This window comes from Hyla sarda, unplaced genomic scaffold (assembly GCF_029499605.1).
Source record: "Hyla sarda isolate aHylSar1 unplaced genomic scaffold, aHylSar1.hap1 scaffold_1843, whole genome shotgun sequence".
NCBI classification, from domain to species: domain Eukaryota; kingdom Metazoa; phylum Chordata; class Amphibia; order Anura; family Hylidae; genus Hyla; species Hyla sarda.
This window is the reverse complement of record NW_026608492.1, coordinates 32,467-53,175: the sequence shown is the minus strand read 5'-3', so window position 1 is coordinate 53,175 and position 20,709 is coordinate 32,467. Positions and strand designations below refer to the sequence as shown.

At 45.5% G+C, this 20,709-nt stretch overlaps 1 protein-coding gene across 1 annotated transcript; it reads left to right on the top strand.

The window, feature by feature from the left end:
- The first annotated feature begins 1,256 nt into the window (after positions 1 to 1,256).
- On the top strand, positions 1,257 to 20,505 carry ST8SIA1 (ST8 alpha-N-acetyl-neuraminide alpha-2,8-sialyltransferase 1). Its single transcript, XM_056552743.1, has 3 exons — positions 1,257 to 1,362; positions 14,883 to 14,975; positions 19,113 to 20,505. Exons 2-3 carry the CDS (start codon positions 14,932 to 14,934, stop codon positions 19,588 to 19,590), a joined length of 522 nt encoding a protein of 173 aa, XP_056408718.1. The 5' UTR covers positions 1,257 to 1,362; positions 14,883 to 14,931; the 3' UTR covers positions 19,591 to 20,505.
- The last annotated feature ends 204 nt before the right edge of the window (positions 20,506 to 20,709 follow it).

Here is a 20,709-nt window from a genome sequence, read left to right as displayed (position 1 = left end):
CTATCTATATCATATCTATCTATCTCATATCTATCTATCTATCTCATATCTATCTATCTCATATCTATCTCATATCTATCTCATATCTATCTATCTATCTCATATCTGTCTATCTCATATCTATCTATCTATCTATCTCATATCTGTCTATCTCATATCTATCTATCTATCTATCTCATATCTATCTATCTATCTATCTCATATCTATCTATCTATCTATCTCATATCTATCTATCTATCTATCTCATATCTATCTATCTATCTATCTCATATCTATCTATCTATCTATCTCATATCTATCTATCTATCTCATATCTATCTATCTATCTATCTCATATCTATCTATCTATCTATCTCATATCTATCTATCTATCTATCTCATATCTATCTATCTATCTATCTCATATCTATCTATCTATCTATCTCATATCTATCTATCTATCTCATATCTATCTATCTATCTATCTCATATCTATCTATCTCATATCTATCTATCTATCTATCTATCTCATATCTATCTATCTATCTATCTCATATCTATCTATCTATCTATCTCATATCTATCTATCTATCTATCTATCTATCTCATATCTATCTATCTATCTATCTCATATCTATCTATCTATCTCATATCTATCTATCTATCTATCTATCTATCTCATATCTATCTATCTATCTCATATCTATCTATCTATCTATCTATCTCATATCTATCTATCTATCTATCTATCTCATATCTATCTATCTATCTATCTCATATCTATCTATCTATCTATCTATCTCATATCTATCTATCTCTATCTATCTATCTCATATCTATCTATCTCGTATCTATCTATCTATCTATCTCGTATCTATCTATCTATCTATCTATCTCATATCTATCTATCTATCTATCTATCTCATATCTATCTATCTATCTATCTCATATCTATCTATCTATCTATCTATCTCATATCTATCTATCTCTATCTATCTATCTCATATCTATCTATCTCGTATCTATCTATCTATCTATCTATCTCGTATCTATCTATCTATCTATCTATCTCATATCTATCTATCTCTATCTATCTATCTCATATCTATCTATCTCTATCTATCTATCTCGTATCTATCTATCCACCTCTGTATCCTCCCGCAGGGTGAGGAGATATTTGGCGCACTCGCTCCTTCTCTCCAGATTTACGATCTTCCGTCTCCTGCTGCCATATTGTGTCCCTGACAATAGCGCTCTGCTCTCTGTTGCTAGGATACGCCATTCAAGCTGCCCCTGAAGCGCTGCTCCGTGGTTGGGAACGGTGGGATCCTGAAGGGGAGCGGGTGCGGCCACCAAATAGATGAGGCTGACTTTGTTATTCGGTAAGTGAGACCGCCTGACCCCCGCAGCTTCCATCTGTCACCGAATATGTGGATGACCATCCCCCGACTATATACCATATACATAACCGGGTATATACTGTATATAATATATATGCACAGCTGGTATAAGTTATATATCTCCTGTATATAGTGATATGGACCATGCTGGTATATACTGTATATAATATATATGTACAGCTGGTATAAGTTATATATCTCCTGTATATAGTGATATGGACCATGCAGGTATAACCTGGGTATATACTGTATATAATATATATGTACAGCTGGTATAAGTTATATATCTCCTGTATATAGTGATATGGACCATGCTGGTATAACCTGGTATATACTGTATATAATATATATGTACAGCTGGTATAAGTTATATATATATCTCCTGTATATAGTGATATGGACCATGCTGGTATATACTGTATATAATATATATGTACAGCTGGTATAAGTTATATATCTCCTGTATATAGTGATATGGACCATGCTGGTATAACCTGGTATATACTGTATATAATTTATATGTACAGCTGGTATAAGTTATATATCTCCTGTATATAGTGATATGGACCATGCTGGTATAACCTGGTATACACTGTATATAATATATATGTACAGCTGGTATAAGTTATATATCTCCTGTATATAGTGATATGGACCATGCTGGTATAACCTGGTATATACTGTATATAATTTATATGTACAGCTGGTATAAGTTATATATCTCCTGTATATAGTGATATGGACCATGCTGGTATAACCTGGGTATATACTGTATATAATATATATGTACAGCTGGTATAAGTTATATATCTCCTGTATATAGTGATATGGACCATGCTGGTATAACCTGGTATATACTGTATATAATATATATGTACAGCTGGTATAAGTTATATATCTCCTGTATATAGTGATATGGACCATGCTGGTATAACCTGGTATATACTGTATATAATTTATATGTACAGCTGGTATAAGTTATATATCTCCTGTATATAGTGATATGGACCATACTGGTATAACCTGGGTATATACTGTATATAATATATATGTACAGCTGGTATAAGTTATATATCTCCTGTATATAGTGATATGGACCATGCTGATATAACCTGGTATATACTGTATATAATATATATGTACAGCTGGTATAAGTTATATATCTCCTGTATATAGTGATATGGACCATGCTGGTATAACCTGGGTATATACTGTATATAATATATATGTACAGCTGGTATAAGTTATATATCTCCTGTATATAGTGATATGGACCATGCTGGTATAACCTGGGTATATACTGTATATAATATATATGTACAGCTGGTATAAGTTATATATCTCCTGTATATAGTGATATGGACCATGCTGGTATAACCTGGGTATATACTGTATATAATATATATGTACAGCTGGTATAAGTTATATATCTCCTGTATATAGTGATATGGACCATGCTGGTATAACCTGGTATATACTGTATATAATATATATGTACAGCTGGTATAAGTTATATATCTCCTGTATATAGTGATATGGACCATGCTGGTATATACTGTATATAATATATATGTACAGCTGGTATAAGTTATATATCTCCTGTATATAGTGATATGGACCATGCTGGTATATAATGTATATAATATATATGCACAGCTGGTATAAGTTATATATCTCCTGTATATAGTGATATGGACCATGCTAGTATAACCTGGGTATATACTGTATATAATATATATGTACAGCTGGTATAAGTTATATATCTCCTGTATATAGTGATATGGACCATGCTGGTATATAATGTATATAATATATATGCACAGCTGGTATAAGTTATATATCTCCTGTATATAGTGATATGGACCATGCTGGTATAATCTGGTATATACTGTATATAATATATATATGTACAGCTAGTATAAGTTATATATCTCCTGTATATAGTGATATGGACCATGCTGGTATAACCTGGTATATACTGTATATAATATATATGCACAGCTGGTATAAGTTATATATCTCCTGTATATAGTGATATGGACCATGCTGGTATAACCTGGTATATACTGTATATAATATATATGTACAGCTGGTATAAGTTATATATCTCCTGTATATAGTTATATGGACCATGCTGGTATAACCTGGTATATACTGTATATAATATATATGTACAGCTGGTATAAGTTATATATCTCCTGTATATAGTGATATGGACCATGCTGGTATAACCTGGTATATACTGTATATAATATATATGTACAGCTGGTATAAGTTATATATACTGTATATAGTGATATGGACCATGCTGGTATATACTGTATATAATATATATGTACAGCTGGTATAAGTTATATATCTCCTGTATATAGTGATATGGACCATGCTGGTATAACCTGGTATATACTGTATATAATATATATGTACAGCTGGTATAAGTTATATATCTCCTGTATATAGTGATATGGACCATGCTGGTATAACCTGGGTATATACTGTATATAATATATATGTACAGCTGGTATAAGTTATATATCTCCTGTATATAGTGATATGGACCATGCTGGTATAACCTGGGTATATACTGTATATAATATATATGTACAGCTGGTATAAGTTATATATCTCCTGTATACAGTGATATGGACCATGCTGGTATATACTGTATATAATATATATGTACAGCTGGTATAAGTTATATATCTCCTGTATATAGTGATATGGACCATGCTGGTATAACCTGGGTATATACTGTATATAATATATATGTACAGCTGGTATAGGTTATATATCTCCTGTATATAGTAATATGGACCATGCTGGTATATACTGAATATAATATATATGTACAGCTGGTATAAGTTATATATCTCCTGTATATAGTGATATGGACCATGCTGGTATAACCTGGTATATACTGTATATAATATATATGCACATTTGGTATAAGTTATATATCTCCTGTATATAGTGATATGGACCATGCTGGTATATACTGTATATAATATATATGTACAGCTGGTATAAGTTATATATCTCCTGTATATAGTGATATGGACCATGCTGGTATAACCTGGTATATACTGTATATAATATATATGTACAGCTGGTATAAGTTATATATCTCCTGTATATAATGATATGGACCATGCTGGTATATACTGTATATAATATATATGTACAGCTGGTATAAGTTATATATCTCCTGTATATAGTGATATGGACCATGCTGGTATATACTGTATATAATATATATGTACAGCTGGTATAAGTTATATATCTCCTGTATATAGTGATATGGACCATGCTGGTATAACCTGGGTATATACTGTATATAATATATATGTACAGCTGGTATAAGTTATATATCTCCTGTATACAGTGATATGGACCATGCTGGTATAACCTGGGTATATACTGTATATAATATATATGTACAGCTGGTATAAGTTATATATCTCCTGTATACAGTGATATGGACCATGCTGGTATAACCTGGGTATATACTGTATATAATATATATGTACAGCTGGTATAAGTTATATATCTCCTGTATATAGTGATATGGACCATGCGGTATAACCTGGGTATATACTGTATATAATATATATGTACAGCTGGTATAAGTTATATATCTCATGTATACAGTGATATGGTCCATGCTGGTATAACCTGGTATATACTGTATATAATATATATGCACAGCTGGTATAAGTTATATATCTCCTGTATACAGTGATATGGACCATGCTGGTATATACTGTATATAATATATATGTACAGCTGGTATAAGTTATATATCTCCTGTATATAGTGATATGGACCATGCTGGTATATACTGTATATAATATATATGTACAGCTGGTATAAGTTATATATCTCCTGTATATAGTGATATGGACCATGCTGGTATATACTGTATATAATATATATGTACAGCTGGTATAAGTTATATATCTCCTGTATATAGTGATATGGACCATGCTGGTATATACTGTATATAATATATATGTACAGCTGGTATAAGTTATATATCTCCTGTATACAGTGATATGGACCATGCTGGTATAACCTGGTATATACTGTATATAATATATATGTACAGCTGGTATAAGTTATATATCTCCTGTATATAGTGATATGGACCATGCTGGTATATACTGTATATAATATATATGTACAGCTGGTATAAGTTATATATCTCCTGTATATAGTGATATGGACCATGCTGGTATAACCTGGTATATACTGTATATAATATATATGCACAGCTGGTATAAGTTGTATATCTCCTGTATATAGTGATATGGACCATGCTGGTATAACCTGGTATATACTGTATATAATATATATGTACAGCTGGTATAAGTTATATATCTCCTGTATATAGTGATATGGACCATGCTGGTATATACTGTATATAATATATATGTACAGCTGGTATAAGTTATATATCTCCTGTATATAGTGATATGGACCATGCTGGTATATACTGTATATAATATATATGTACAGCTGCTATAAGTTATATATCTCCTGTATACAGTGATATGGACCATGCTGGTATATACTGTATATAATATATATGCACAGCTGGTATAAGTTATATATCTCCTGTATATAGTGATATGGACCATGCTGGTATAACCTGGGTATATACTGTATATAATATATATGTACTGCTGGTATAACCTGGTATATACTGTATATAATATATATGTACAGCTGGTATAAGTTATATATCTCCTGTATATAGTGATATGGACCATGCTGGTATATACTGTATATAATATATATGTACAGCTGGTATAAGTTATATATCTCCTGTATATAGTGATATGGACCATGCTGGTATATACTGTATATAATATATATGTACAGCTGGTATAAGTTATATATCTCCTGTATATAGTGATATGGACCATGCTGGTATAACCTGGTATATACTGTATATAATATATATGTACAGCTGGTATAAGTTATATATCTCCTGTATATAGTGATATGGACCATGCTGGTATATACTGTATATAATATATATGTACAGCTGGTATAAGTTATATATCTCCTGTATATAGTGATATGGACCATGCTGGTATAACCTGGTATATACTGTATATAATATATATGCACAGCTGGTATAAGTTGTATATCTCCTGTATATAGTGATATGGACCATGCTGGTATAACCTGGTATATACTGTATATAATATATATGTACAGCTGGTATAAGTTATATATCTCCTGTATATAGTGATATGGACCATGCTGGTATATACTGTATATAATATATATGTACAGCTGGTATAAGTTATATATCTCCTGTATATAGTGATATGGACCATGCTGGTATATACTGTATATAATATATATGTACAGCTGCTATAAGTTATATATCTCCTGTATACAGTGATATGGACCATGCTGGTATATACTGTATATAATATATATGCACAGCTGGTATAAGTTATATATCTCCTGTATATAGTGATATGGACCATGCTGGTATAACCTGGGTATATACTGTATATAATATATATGTACTGCTGGTATAACCTGGTATATACTGTATATAATATATATGTACAGCTGGTATAAGTTATATATCTCCTGTATATAGTGAAATGGACCATGCTGGTATATACTGTATCTAATATATGTGCACAGCTGGTATTGTCACGAACTGGCAGGACAGGTAGTGGATCCTCTAGACCAGAGAGGCGATGGCGCTGGTCGTACTGAGGGATCGGTTCTAAGCAGTTACTGGTCTTCACCAGAGCCCGCAGCAAAGCGGAATGGATTTGCTGCGGCGGTAACTACCAGGTCGTGTCCCCCAGTAACGACTCGACCTCTCTGGCAGCTGATATGGCGTGGTACACAGGGAGCAGGCAAGAGCGTAGTCGGACGTAGCAGAGGTCAGGGCAGACGGCAAGGGTTCAAAGGCGTGTAGTCGGTAGCAACGGGTTCGGCAACAGGCAAGGCAATACAAGGCAACAGGGAACGCTTTCTCAGAGGCACAAGGGCACAAAGATCCGGCAAGGGCAGGAAGGGGCAGCAATCAATGGTGCGCTGGCCCTTTAAAATGACAGAAGCCGGCGCATGCGTGCCCTAGAGAGCGGGGCCGCGCGCCGGGAGGCAGAGACCGTTGGCGCAGGGAGCGAGGAGCAGGGTAAGACAGACCGGGACGCGCCGCGTGAGCGGGGACCAGCCGCCACGGCAGCCACGTCCTCGACACAAGAGGACCCGTGCTCCCGGCGAGCGCATGTGACCGGGAGGTGCCGGGAACCCGAGGAGGGGGGCCGAGGAAGCGGACGCTCTGGTCCGGAGTAGGGGACCGGAGCGCTCGCTGTGACAGTACCCCCCCCCCCCCCCCCCTTAGGTCTCCCCCTCTTTTTGGTACTCAGAAAACTGAGGATGAGGCTGCGTTAGGTCTCCCCCTCTTTTTGGTACTCAGAAAACTGAGGATGAGGCTGCGTTAGGTCTCCCCCTCTTTTTGGTACTCAGAAAACTGAGGATGAGGCTGCGGTCCTGATGAGAGGTCTTTGGAGTCTGAGGAGAACATCTTGGACCGCAGCCTCATCCTCAGTTTTCTGAGCCCCCCCAATCGACCAAAAAAATCTTTTCCCCCGAGAGAACTTGGGCGCCAAGATCTCCTTGACAGAATATATCAGAGGTGCCGGCGACCGGGTGGGAGAAAAAAGCTTGGGAGAAAAACGGTTAAAGACAGCAGGTTTAAGAAGGGAGACATGGAAAGAGTTATGGATTCGGAGGGAGGGAGATGGAGCTGATAAGAAACTTGGTTGATACGACTCTTGATTTTATAGGGCCCCAAGTAACGAGGCCCAACTTGTAACTTGGGACCCTAAATCGGATGTATTTAGAGGAGAGCCACACCTTGTCACCCGGGTGGAATTCCGGAGGAACTCTGCGTCTCTTGTCAGCTTGCACCTTCATACGGACGGAAGCCTTGAGGAGAGCGGTGTGAGTCTCTCGCCAGATGGAGGAAAAGTCCTGTACAAGACTGTCAACGGCAGGTACAGAAGAAGGAGAGGGATACCGCGGCAGAGGTGGAAGAGGATGACGGCCAAAAACTACAAAGAAAGGAGACTTGTTGGAGGCAGATGATTGTTTGTAGTTGTAGGAGAACTCCGCCCAGGGAAGTAGATCCGCCCAATCGTCATACCATCCTCAGTCTACTTGGCCATTAGACTGAGGATGGTATGAAGAAGAAAAGTCCAATTTGATCCCGAGCTGACCACATAGAGCCCTCCAGAATTTGGAGACACATTGTACCCCCCGATCCGAGACAATATGTTTGGGAAGGCCATGAAGGCGGAAGATGTGTTGGAAGAATTGTTTGGCCAGCATGGGTGCAGAGGGAAGACCGGGCAGGGACACAAAGTGTGCCATCTTGGAGAAGCGATCCACCAAGACCCAAATAACAGACTTGCCATGGGAGGAGGGAAGATTAGTAACAAAGTCCATAGCGATGTGGGACCAGGGAACTTCCGGAACTGGTAGGGGTAAGAGGAGACCCGCTGGTCTCTGGCGAGGTGATTTGTCTCGGGCGCAAATCATACAGGCTTGGACGAAGTCCGAGACATCTTTCTCCAGAGAAGGCCACCAGTACCTCTGGGAAATTAGTTGGAGAGATTTTTGCACCCCAGGATGACCGGCAAAAGGAGAAGCGTGGCCCCACTTGAGAATTTGCAACCGCTGACATGGAGGTACGTAGGTTTTGTCGGGAGGAAGAAGGCGCAGGTCCACGGGAGTGACGGCAATAAGGCGTTCTGGTGGGATAATATATTGAGGAGTTAACTCTTCGCCCACCACATCCGAAGAGCGAGACAGAGCATCTGCCCTAATGTTCTTACAAGCCGGACGGAAATGGATCTCAAAATTAAAGCGGGCGAAGAACAAAGACCAACGAGCCTGACTGGGATTTAGTCTCTGAGCAGACTGGAGATAAGCCAGGTTCTTGTGGTCCGTGAAGATTTTCACGGGATGAGTGGCGCCCTCGAGTAGATATCTCCATTCCTCCAGTGCTAATTTAATAGCCAGCAGTTCTCTGTCCCCTATGGAATAATTTCTCTCTGCGGAAGAGAAGGTCTTCGAAAAGAAGCCACAAGTTATAGTCTTGCCCCTGGAAGATTTCTGTGTGAGCACAGCCCCGGCTCCAACCGAGGAGGCATCCATTTCAAGAGAGAAGGGCTTGATGGAATCTGGTCTAGAGAGAACGGGTGCAGAGGCAAAGACGGCTTTCAGGGACTGGAAGGCCTCTTCAGCTTGAGAGGGCCAGGATTTAGGGTTAGCGCCCTTTCTAGTTAAAGCCACAGTAGGGGCCACCAGAGTGGAATAGTGTGGGATGAATTGCCTGTAGTAATTAGCAAAGCCCAGAAATCTTTGTATGGCTCGGAGTCCTGAGGGGAGTGGCCAATCCAGAACTGCCGAAAGTTTGGCTGGGTCCATTTGAAGTCCTTGGGCTGAGATAATGTACCCCAGGAAAGGCAGGGAGGACCGTTCAAAAATAAATTCTTCAATCTTGGCATATAGGCGATTTCTCCTAAGACGAGTGAGAACTTGTCGCACATGGACCCGGTGTTGGTCCAAATTGGAGAAAAAGACAAGGATGTCATCCAAGTATACGACCACGCAGGTGTAAAGTAAGTCCCTGAAAATATCGTTGATGAATTCCTGGAAGACGGCAGGCGCGTTACAGAGGCCGAAGGGCATCACCAGGTACTCAAAATGGCCGTCTCTTGTGTTAAAGGCGGTCTTCCACTCGTCTCCCTCATGGATACGGATCAAATTATAGGCCCCACGAAGGTCCAATTTGGTGAAGACCTTTGCCCCTCGGAGACGATTGAAAAGTTCAGGGATTAGGGGCAGAGGCTAACGGTTCTTGATGGTAATTTTATTAAGTCCTCTTTAGTCGATGCAGGGTCGGAGGGAACCGTCCTTTTTAGTCACAAAGAAGAAACCTGCCCCAGCAGGAGAAGACTTTCTTATGAATCCTCTCTGTAGGTTCTGTCGTATATAGTCGGACATGGCAAGAGTCTCAGGAGGTGAGAGAGGATAAATTCTGCCCCGGGGTGGAGTAAACCGAGTATGAGGTCGATCGTACAATCATAAGGTCTGTGAGGAGGAAGGACCTTGGCTTGTTTCTTGCAGAAGACATCCGCAAAGGAGTGGTATGCCTAGGGCAGACCAGGAGGCGGAGAAACTTGCGGGTCCCGTTTGACAAGAACAGACTTGAGACACCGGTTAGAACAGGAGGAGCCCCAACGCAAGATCTCCCGGTGGACCAATTCAGGACAGGAGAATGACGTTGAAGCCACGGCAGGCCCAGGAGGAGTTCGGAAGAGCAGAAGGGAAGGACAAAGAACTCCAAAGTCTCCGTATGAAATATCCCAATGCCCATCTGCAGAGGCTGGGTGTGGTACTGCACCGTAGCAGAGAGTCTCTCTCCGTTAACAGTAGAGATGAAGAGCGGCTTGGGTAGACGGACTATTGGAATATGGTACTTGTCTACCAAGGAGGCGTGGAGGAAGTTGCCAGCTGAACCGGAATCCAAGAAGGCGGCAGCAGAGAAAGAGGACTTGGAAGAGACGGACAACTGCACGGGTATGATGAGGCGTGGAGAGGAAGAGACCACACCTAGCAACGCCTCTCCCACGTTTACTAGGTGCGAGCGTTTCCCGAACGCGGTGGACGTAGAGGACAATCTCTAAGGAAGTGCTCGGTACTGGCACAGCAAAGACACAGGTTCTCGTCTCTGCGACGGCATCGTTCTTGCGGAGTCAGGCGTGACCGATCCACCTGCATGGCTTCCACTGCGGGAGGCCCAGTAAGGGGTTGAGATGGACGCAGAAAAAACAGGAGCCAGACGAGGGTAGCATCTAGGACGAGCTTTTTCCTTTTCCAGGAGGAGTTCCTCATGTCTCTCGGTGAAACGCTTGTCTATCCTAGTGGCCAGCAAGATGAGGTCACTAAGGGTGGAAGGTAGCTCACGTGCAGCCAGAACGTCCTTTATCTCGCTGTTAAGTCCCTTCTTGAAGGTGGCACAAAGGGCTTCATTGTTCCAGTTCAGTTCAGAAGCTAGGGTGCGGAACTGAATGGCATAGTCACCCACGGTAGAACCTCCTTGGGTCAAGTTTAATAAGGCAGTCTCTGCGGAGGTAACCCGGGCAGGTTCCTCAAAAACATTCCTGAACTCCTGGCAGAAGCTCTGGACGGAAGAGGTGGCTGGATCAGCGCGGTCTCATAGCGGTGTAGCCCAGGCCAGGGCCTTCCCGGACAGCAAACTGAGGATAAAGGCTACAGAAGGGAATTGGTCGGACAATAGCTCGAGGTGTAGAGAGCACTGCGACAGGAACCCACGGCACTGCTTCGGATCTCCGTCCTACTTGTCAGGCAGGGACAAACTGATCCTGGAACCGGTGGTTTCTTCAGGCGGAGGTGATGTAGCAGGTGCAGACGGAGGGGCTGGCTGTTGCTGAGAAGGCAGAAGCTGCTGCATCATAGCGGTCAGCTGAGCTAGCTGTTGACCCTGCTGGGCCACAATGGAGGTGAGGGTCCGCTAGGCTTGGCAGGGGAACATCAGTGGGATCCATGGCCGGATCTTACTGTCACGAACCGGCAGGACAGGTAGTGGATCCTCTGGACCAGAGAGGCGATTGTGCTGGTCGTACTGAGGGATCGGTTCTAAGCAGTTACTGGTCTTCACCAGAGCCCGCCGCAAAGCGGGATGGATTTGCTGCGGCGGTAACTACCAGGTCGTGTCCCCCAGTAACGACTCGACCTCTCTGGCAGCTGATATGGCGTGGTACACAGGGAGCAGGCAAGAGCGTAGTCGGACGTAGCAGAGGTCAGGGCAGACGGCAAGGGTTCAAAGGCGTGTAGTCGGTAGCAACGGGTTCGGCAACAGGCAAGGCAATACAAGGCAACAGGGAACGCTTTCTCAGAGGCACAAGGGCACAATGATCCGGCAAGGGCAGGAAGGGGCAGGTTACATTTATTTGGGAAGGAGCAGAGGTCAGTAACCAACGCTGGCCCTTTAAATTTACAGAAGCCGGCGCACGCGCGCCCTAGAGAGCGGGGCCGCGCGCGCCGGGAGGCAGAGACCGTCGGCGCAGGGAGCGAGGAGCAGGGTAAGACAGACCGGGGCGCGGCGCGTGAGCGGGGACCAGCCGCCATGGCAGCCGTGTCCCCGACACAAGAGGACCCGTGCTCCCGGTCAGCGCCGGGAACCCGAGGAGGGCGGCCGAGGAAGCGGACGCTCCGGTCCGGAGGTGGGGGACCGGAGCGCTCACTGTGACAGGTATAAGTTATATATCTCCTGTATATAGTGATATGGACCATGCTGGTATAACCTGGGTATATACTGTATATAATATATATGTACAGCTGGTATAAGTTATATATCTCCTGTATATAGTGATATGGACCATGCTGGTATATACTGTATATAATATGTACAGCTGGTATAAGTTATATATCTCCTGTATATAGTGATATGGTCCATGCTGGTATAACCTGGTATATACTGTATATAATATATATGTACAGCTGGTATAAGTTATATCTCTCCTGTATATAGTGATATGGACCATGCTGGTATATACTGTATATAATATATATGTACAGCTGGTATAAGTTATATATCTCCTGTATATAGTGATATGGTCCATGCTGGTATAACCTGGTATATACTGTATATAATATATATGTACAGCTGGTATAAGTTATATCTCTCCTGTATATAGTGATATGGACCATGCTGGTATATACTGTATATAATATATATGTACAGCTGGTATAAGTTATATATATCCTGTATATAGTGATATGGACCATGCTGGTATAACCTGGTATATACTGTATATAATATATATGTACAGCTGGTATAAGTTATATATCTCCTGTATATAGTGATATGGACCATGCTGGTATAACCTGGTATATACTGTATATAATATATATGTACAGCTGGTATAAGTTATATATCTCCTGTACATAGTGATATGGACCATGCTGGTATAACCTGGTATTTACTGTGTATAATATATATGTACAGCTGGTATAAGTTATATATCTCCTGTATATAGTGATATGGACCATGCTGGTATAACCTGGTATATACTGTATATAATATATATGCACAGCTGGTATAAGTTATATATCTCCTGTATATAGTGATATGGACCATGCTGGTATAACCTGGTATATACTGTATATAATATATATGTACAGCTGGTATAAGTTATATATCTCATGTATATAGTGATATGGACCATGCTGGTATATACTGTATATAATATATATGCACAGCTGGTATAAGTTATATATCTCCTGTATATAGTGATATGGTCCATGCTGGTATATACTGTATATAATATATATGTACAGCTGGTATAAGTTATATATCTCCTGTATATAGTGATATGGACCATGCTGGTATAACCTGGGTATATACTGTATATAATATATATGTACAGCTGGTATAAGTTATATATCTCCTGTATATAGTGATATGGACCATGCTGGTATAACCTGGGTATATACTGTATATAATATATATGCACAGCTGGTATAAGTTATATATCTCATGTATACAGTGATATGGTCCATGCTGGTATATACTGAATATAATTATATATGTACAGCTGGTATAAATTATATATCTCATGTATACAGTGATATGGTCCATGCTGGTATATACTGAATATAATATATATGTACAGTTGGTATAAGTTATATATCTCTCTATATAGTGATATGGACCATGCTGGTATAACCTGGTATATACTGTATATAATATATATGTACAGCTGGTATAAGTTATATATCTCATGTATACAGTGATATGGTCCATGCTGGTATAACCTGGGTATATACTGTATATAATATATATGTACAGCTGGTATAAGTTATATATCTCATGTATACAGTGATATGGTCCATGCTGGTATATACTGTATATAATATATATGTACAGCTGGTATAAGTTATATATCTCCTGTATATAGTGATATGGACCATGCTGGTATATACTGTATAAAATATATATGTACAGCTGGTATAAGTTATATATCTCATGTATACAGTGATATGGTCCATGCTGGTATAACCTGGGTATATACTGTATATAATATATATGCACAGCTGGTATAAGTTATATATCTCATGTATACAGTGATATGGTCCATGCTGGTATATACTGTATATAATATATATGTACAGCTGGTATAAGTTATATATCTCCTGTATATAGTGATATGGACCATGCTGGTATATACTGTATATAATATATATATGCACAGCTGGTATAAGTTATATATCTCCTGTATATAGTGATATGGACCATGCTGGTATAACCTGGTATATACTGTATATAATATATATGCACAGCTGGTATAAGTTATATATCTCATGTATACAGTGATATGGTCCATGCTGGTATATACTGTATATAATATATACGGCCTCCTCTTCTCCCGTAGGTGTAATCTTCCTCCTCTGACCAGTGACTACACTCGTGATGTTGGGTCGATGACGCATCTGGTGACCGTGAACCCGTCCATCATAGATAAGAGGTAGCAGTTGTCATGTTCGGGTAATAATGGTGGTTTTTGGGTGATTTGAGAAGGGTCAGAGGTCACAGGGATGTGAAGTTGTCTCCAGCGCACAGGAAACATCTGCCGGGAGGGGGAGGGTGGGGGGGCGGACAGAAGACTCCATCACCGGGTACAAAGTGTGTAACCTCCAGGAATGATACATTGTCCCCCCCACTGTACGTCTCCTGTCTGCCCCCCACCCCCCACTATATATCTTCTGTCTGCCCCCCCACGTCTTCTGTCTGCCCCCCCTGTACGTCTTCTGTCTGCCCCCCCCCCACTGTACGTCTTCTGTCTGCCCCCCCCCATTGTACGTCTTCTGTCTGCCCCCCCACTGTACGTCTTCTGTCTGCCCCCCCCACTGTACGTCTTCTGTCTGCCCCCCCCACTGTACGTCTTCTGTCTGCCCCCCCCCCCCCCCACTGTACGGCTTCTGTCTGCCCCCCCCCCCCCCACTGTACGGCTTCTGTCTGCCCCCCCCCCACTGTACGGCTTCTGTCTGCCCCCCCACTGTACGGCTTCTGTCTGCCCCCCCACTGTACGGCTTCTGTCTGCCCCCCCACTGTACGGCTTCTGTCTGCCCCCCCCATTGTACGTCTTCTGTCTGCCCCCCCCCCCCCCACTGTACGTCTTCTGTCTGCCCCCCCCCACTGTACGGCTTCTGTCTGCCCCCCCCCATTGTACGGCTTCTGACTGCCCCCCCCCCCCACTGTACGGCTTCTGTCTGCCCCCCCACTGTACGTCTTCTGTCTGCCCCCCCCCCTCCACGTCTTCTGTCTGCCCCCCCCCCCCACTGTACTTCTTCTGTCTGCCCCCCCACTGTACCTCTTCTGTCTGCCCCCCCCCACGTCTTCTGTCTGCCCCCCCCCCCACTGTACTTCTTCTGTCTGCCCCCCCACTGTACCTCTTCTGTCTGCCCCCCCCACGTCTTCTGTCTGCCCCCCCCCCACTGTACTTCTTCTGTCTGCCCCCCCCACTGTACTTCTTCTGTCTGCCCCCCCCCACTGTACGTCTTCTGTCTGCCCCCCCCATGTCTTCTGTCTGCCCCCCCATGTCTTCTGTCTGCCCCCCCATGTCTTCTGTCTGCCCCCCCATGTCTTCTGTCTGCCCCCCCATGTCTTCTATCTGCCCCCCCCCTTGTACGTCTTCTGTCTGCCCCCCCCCTTGTACGTCTTCTGTCTGCCCCCCCCTGTACGTCTTCTGTCTGCCCCCCCTGTACGGCTTCTGTCTGCCCCCCCCCCACTGTACGGCTTCTGTCTGCCCCCCCCCCCACTGTACGGCTTCTGTCTGCCCCCCCCACTGTACGGCTTCTGTCTGCCCCCCCACTGTACGGCTTCTGTCTGCCCCCCCCCCACTATACGTCTTCTGTCTGCCCCCCCCCCCCCCCCCACTGTACGTCTTCTGTCTGCCCCCCCCCCCACTGTACGTCTTCTGTCTGCCCCCCCCCCCCCACTGTACGTCTTCTGTCTGCCCCCCCCCACGTCTTCTGTCTGCCCCCCCCCCACTGTACTTCTTCTGTCTGCCCCCCCACTGTACCTCTTCTGTCTGCCCCCCCCACGTCTTCTGTCTGCCCCCCCCCACTGTACTTCTTCTGTCTGCCCCCCCCACTGTACTTCTTCTGTCTGCCCCCCCCACTGTACTTCTTCTGTCTGCCCCCCCCACTGTACGTCTTCTGTCTGCCCCCCCCATGTCTTCTGTCTGCCCCCCCCATGTCTTCTGTCTGCCCCCCCATGTCTTCTGTCTGCCCCCCCATGTCTTCTGTCTGCCCCCCCATGTCTTCTGTCTGCCCCCCCATGTCTTCTATCTGCCCCCCCCTTGTACGTCTTCTGTCTGCCCCCCCCTTGTACGTCTTCTGTCTGCCCCCCCCCCTGTACGTCTTCTGTCTGCCCCCCCCTGTACGTCTTCTGTCTGCCCCCCCCCCTGTACGTCTTCTGTCTGCCCCCCCCCTGTACGTCTTCTGTCTGCCCCCCCCCTGTACGTCTTCTGTCTGCCCCCCCCCTGTACGTCTTCTGTCTGCCCCCCCCCACTGTACGGCTTCTGTCTGCCCCCCCCCTGTACGTCTTCTGTCTGCCCCCCCCCTGTACGTCTTCTGTCTGCCCCCCCCCACTGTACGTCTTCTGTCTGCCCCCCCCCTGTACGTCTTCTGTCTGCCCCCCCCCCTGTACGTCTTCTGTCTGCCCCCCCCCCTGTACGTCTTCTGTCTGCCCCCCCCCTGTACGTCTTCTGTCTGCCCCCCCCTGTACGTCTTCTGTCTGCCCCCCCCCCTGTACGTCTTCTGTCTGCCCCCCCTGTGTGTCTTCTATCTGCCCCCCCCCCTTGTACGTCTTCTGTCTGCCCCCCCCTTGTACGTCTTCTGTCTGCCCCCCCCTGTACGTCTTCTATCTGCCCCCCCCCTTGTACGTCTTCTGTCTGCCCCCCCCCCTGTACGTCTTCTGTCTGCCCCCCCCCTGTACGTCTTCTGTCTGCCCCCCCTGTACGTCTTCTGTCTGCCCCCCCCCCACTGTACTTCTTCTGTCTGCCCCCCCCACTGTACTTCTTCTGTCTGCCCCCCCCACTGTACGTCTTCTGTCTGCCCCCCCCATGTCTTCTGTCTGCCCCCCCCATGTCTTCTGTCTGCCCCCCCATGTCTTCTGTCTGCCCCCCCATGTCTTCTGTCTGCCCCCCCATGTCTTCTGTCTGCCCCCCCATGTCTTCTATCTGCCCCCCCCTTGTACGTCTTCTGTCTGCCCCCCCCTTGTACGTCTTCTGTCTGCCCCCCCCCCTGTACGTCTTCTGTCTGCCCCCCCCTGTACGTCTTCTGTCTGCCCCCCCCCCTGTACGTCTTCTGTCTGCCCCCCCCCTGTACGTCTTCTGTCTGCCCCCCCCCTGTACGTCTTCTGTCTGCCCCCCCCCTGTACGTCTTCTGTCTGCCCCCCCCCTGTACGTCTTCTGTCTGCCCCCCCCCTGTACGTCTTCTGTCTGCCCCCCCCCTGTACGTCTTCTGTCTGCCCCCCCCCTGTACGTCTTCTGTCTGCCCCCCCCCTGTACGTCTTCTGTCTGCCCCCCCCCTGTACGTCTTCTGTCTGCCCCCCCCCCCTGTACGTCTTCTGTCTGCCCCCCCTGTGTGTCTTCTGTCTGCCCCCCCCCCCTCTACGTCTTCTGTCTGCCCCCCCTGTGTGTCTTCTATCTGCCCCCCCCCTTGTACGTCTTCTGTCTGCCCCCCCCTTGTACGTCTTCTGTCTGCCCCCCCCTGTACGTCTTCTATCTGCCCCCCCTTGTACGTCTTCTGTCTGCCCCCCCCCTGTACGTCTTCTGTCTGCCCCCCCCCTGTACGTCTTCTGTCTGCCCCCCCTGTACGTCTTCTGTCTGCCCCCCCCCCCTGTACGTCTTCTGTCTGCCCCCCCTGTGTGTCTTCTGTCTGCCCCCCCCCCCCTGTACGTCTTCTGTCTGCCCCCCCCCCCTGTACGTCTTCTGTCTGCCCCCCCCACACGTCTTCTGTCTGCCCCCCCCCCCCACACGTCTTCTGTCTGCCCCCCCCACACGTCTTCTGTCTGCCCCCCCCCCCCCACAAGGCAGAAATGTCTCAGAAGTTCTCAGTTAAGTGTAAAGTGAATCTTCGTGTTTTGGTTGCGTCTATCTCTGTCATCAGTGTTATCAGCAGGGAGGCGCCATGTGATCCGGGGTGCAGGGTTTCGGTGATCTTGTCGCTGGGGTCACGGGGTCATCTGTAGTGAGACGCAGGGGTAGATTGAGAGTCAGATAAAGGTTTCTATTCCTTCAGCAAAAGAGCTGAAGAGAGTCCCCGGGAGGGATGTGCAGGACAATAGGGGGCGCTATTACAGGTGTCTTCCCCCAAAGAGCACAAGTAATGGGTTATCCCAAACATTTAAAGGGGAACACCACTCTTATAACCATGTGTGTATCTATTGGACCTCCATGGGCCACAGCACGTTAGTCCACGATATCCTCCCCATATGTCGCTGGGTTTTCACCATTTCTGTTATCTCCAGGGTCCACAGCAGATGGTAGAGCCCCTTGTTTTGGCCCCTGTAGGCAGGGACCAGCTGCATCATGTGACTTCAGTTGTTAGCCCCACCATGTCCATCACCAGGTTCTGACCCATTTCTCTCTTTCCAGGTTCCAGAACTTGTTGTGGTCCCGTAAATCCTTTGTCGAGAGTCTGAAGGTCTACAAGTCCAGTTACGTCTACATGCCGGCGTTCTCCATGCGCCACGGTACTGAGCCGTCCCTTAGAGCCTACTACACCCTGTCCGACTTCAGCGCCAACCAGACCGTGCTGTTCGCCAACCCCAACTTCTTGAGGAACGTGGGCAAATTCTGGAAGAACAAGGGCGTCCACTCCAAGCGCCTGTCCACCGGCCTCTTCATGGTCAGTGCCGCCCTGAGCCTGTGTGAGGAGGTCACTGTCTATGGCTTCTGGCCCTTCCAAATAGACCTGAAGGGGAGACCCATTCGCCATCATTACTACGACGATGTCCCCCCGCTCAGTGGCTTCCACTCCATGCCCGAGGAGTTCCTGCAGCTCTGGTTCCTGCACAAGTCGGGGATCCTGAGGATGCAGCTGGGTCAATGCAACGTAGAGGAGTCTCAATGAGACTGATGGGGGCGCAGCGAGGGGAGACCTGGGTGTGTACCCTGTGAGGCGAGGATCCCATGATATGTACATTTTGAGGCGGGGACACCCGGATATGTACCATATGACGCGGAGGAACCCTGGGTGTGTACCCTGTGTATTGGGGACTCCCGGATGTATACCCTGTAATGCAGGGAACCTCGGATTTGTACCCTGTGATGTGGGAACCCTTGGATGTGTACCCTGTAACGTGGGGAGCCTCGGATATAATTCTGTACCTCCTGACGCGGGGAGCCTCGGATATAATTCTGTACCTTCTGACGCGGGGAGCCTCGGATATAATTCTGTACCTCCTGACGCGGGGAGCCTCGGATATAATTCTGTACCTTCTGACGCGGGGAGCCTCGGATATAATTCTGTACCTCCTGACGCGGGGAGCCTCTGATATAATTCTGTACCTCCTGACGCGGGGAGCCTCGGATATAATGCTGTACCTCCTGACGCGGGGTCCCTTGGATCTGGATCAGTACCCTTTATCGCAGGGACCCTCGGATATAATTCTGTACCTTCTGACGCGGGGAGCCTCGGATATAATTCTGTACCTCCTGACGCGGGGAGCCTCGGATATAATTCTGTACCTCCTGACGCGGGGAGCTTCGGATATAATGCTGTACCTCCTGACGCGGGGTCCCTTGGATCTGGATCAGTACCCTTTATCGCAGGGACCCTCGGATGTGTGCCCTTTTGTAACCTGTGAGGGTCCACACTGGATGTAATGACTTGTGACTATAGTGCCAAATCCCTGTCCTCACGAGTAAGCGCGGCCACAACTCCAGGGGAAGCATCCGGCTTTTTTTAAGGATTTTTTTTGGCTGCTGATTAGATTGTTTTAGAAATGAATGTAGATTTTTTTTTTTTTTTTTTTACGAAAAAACAGACAGATACGACCGTCCGACACCAGCTTTTTTATTTCTTGTACAGATGTCGAGGACTTTGATTTGCAATGCCTTAAGGGGGCGTCAGACCAAACCAGCTGATCATTTTTAGTCCTTTTGCATAACCAGGAAGAGGATGGAGCGAGTGAGAGAGCGAGGGCCGCGTTGCATGACGCCGTTGGCGCTATAGTTGTTTTCTGTTCCG

Bases quoted from the DNA above. Each gene is read 5' to 3' on its own strand.
- ST8SIA1 (XM_056552743.1), top strand. From the start codon at position 14,932: ATGACGCATCTGGTGACCGTGAACCCGTCCATCATAGATAAGAG. The intron at 14,976-19,112 runs GTAGCAGTTGTC...CTCTCTTTCCAG, and splicing joins CCGTCCATCATAGATAAGAG to GTTCCAGAACTTGTTGTGGT.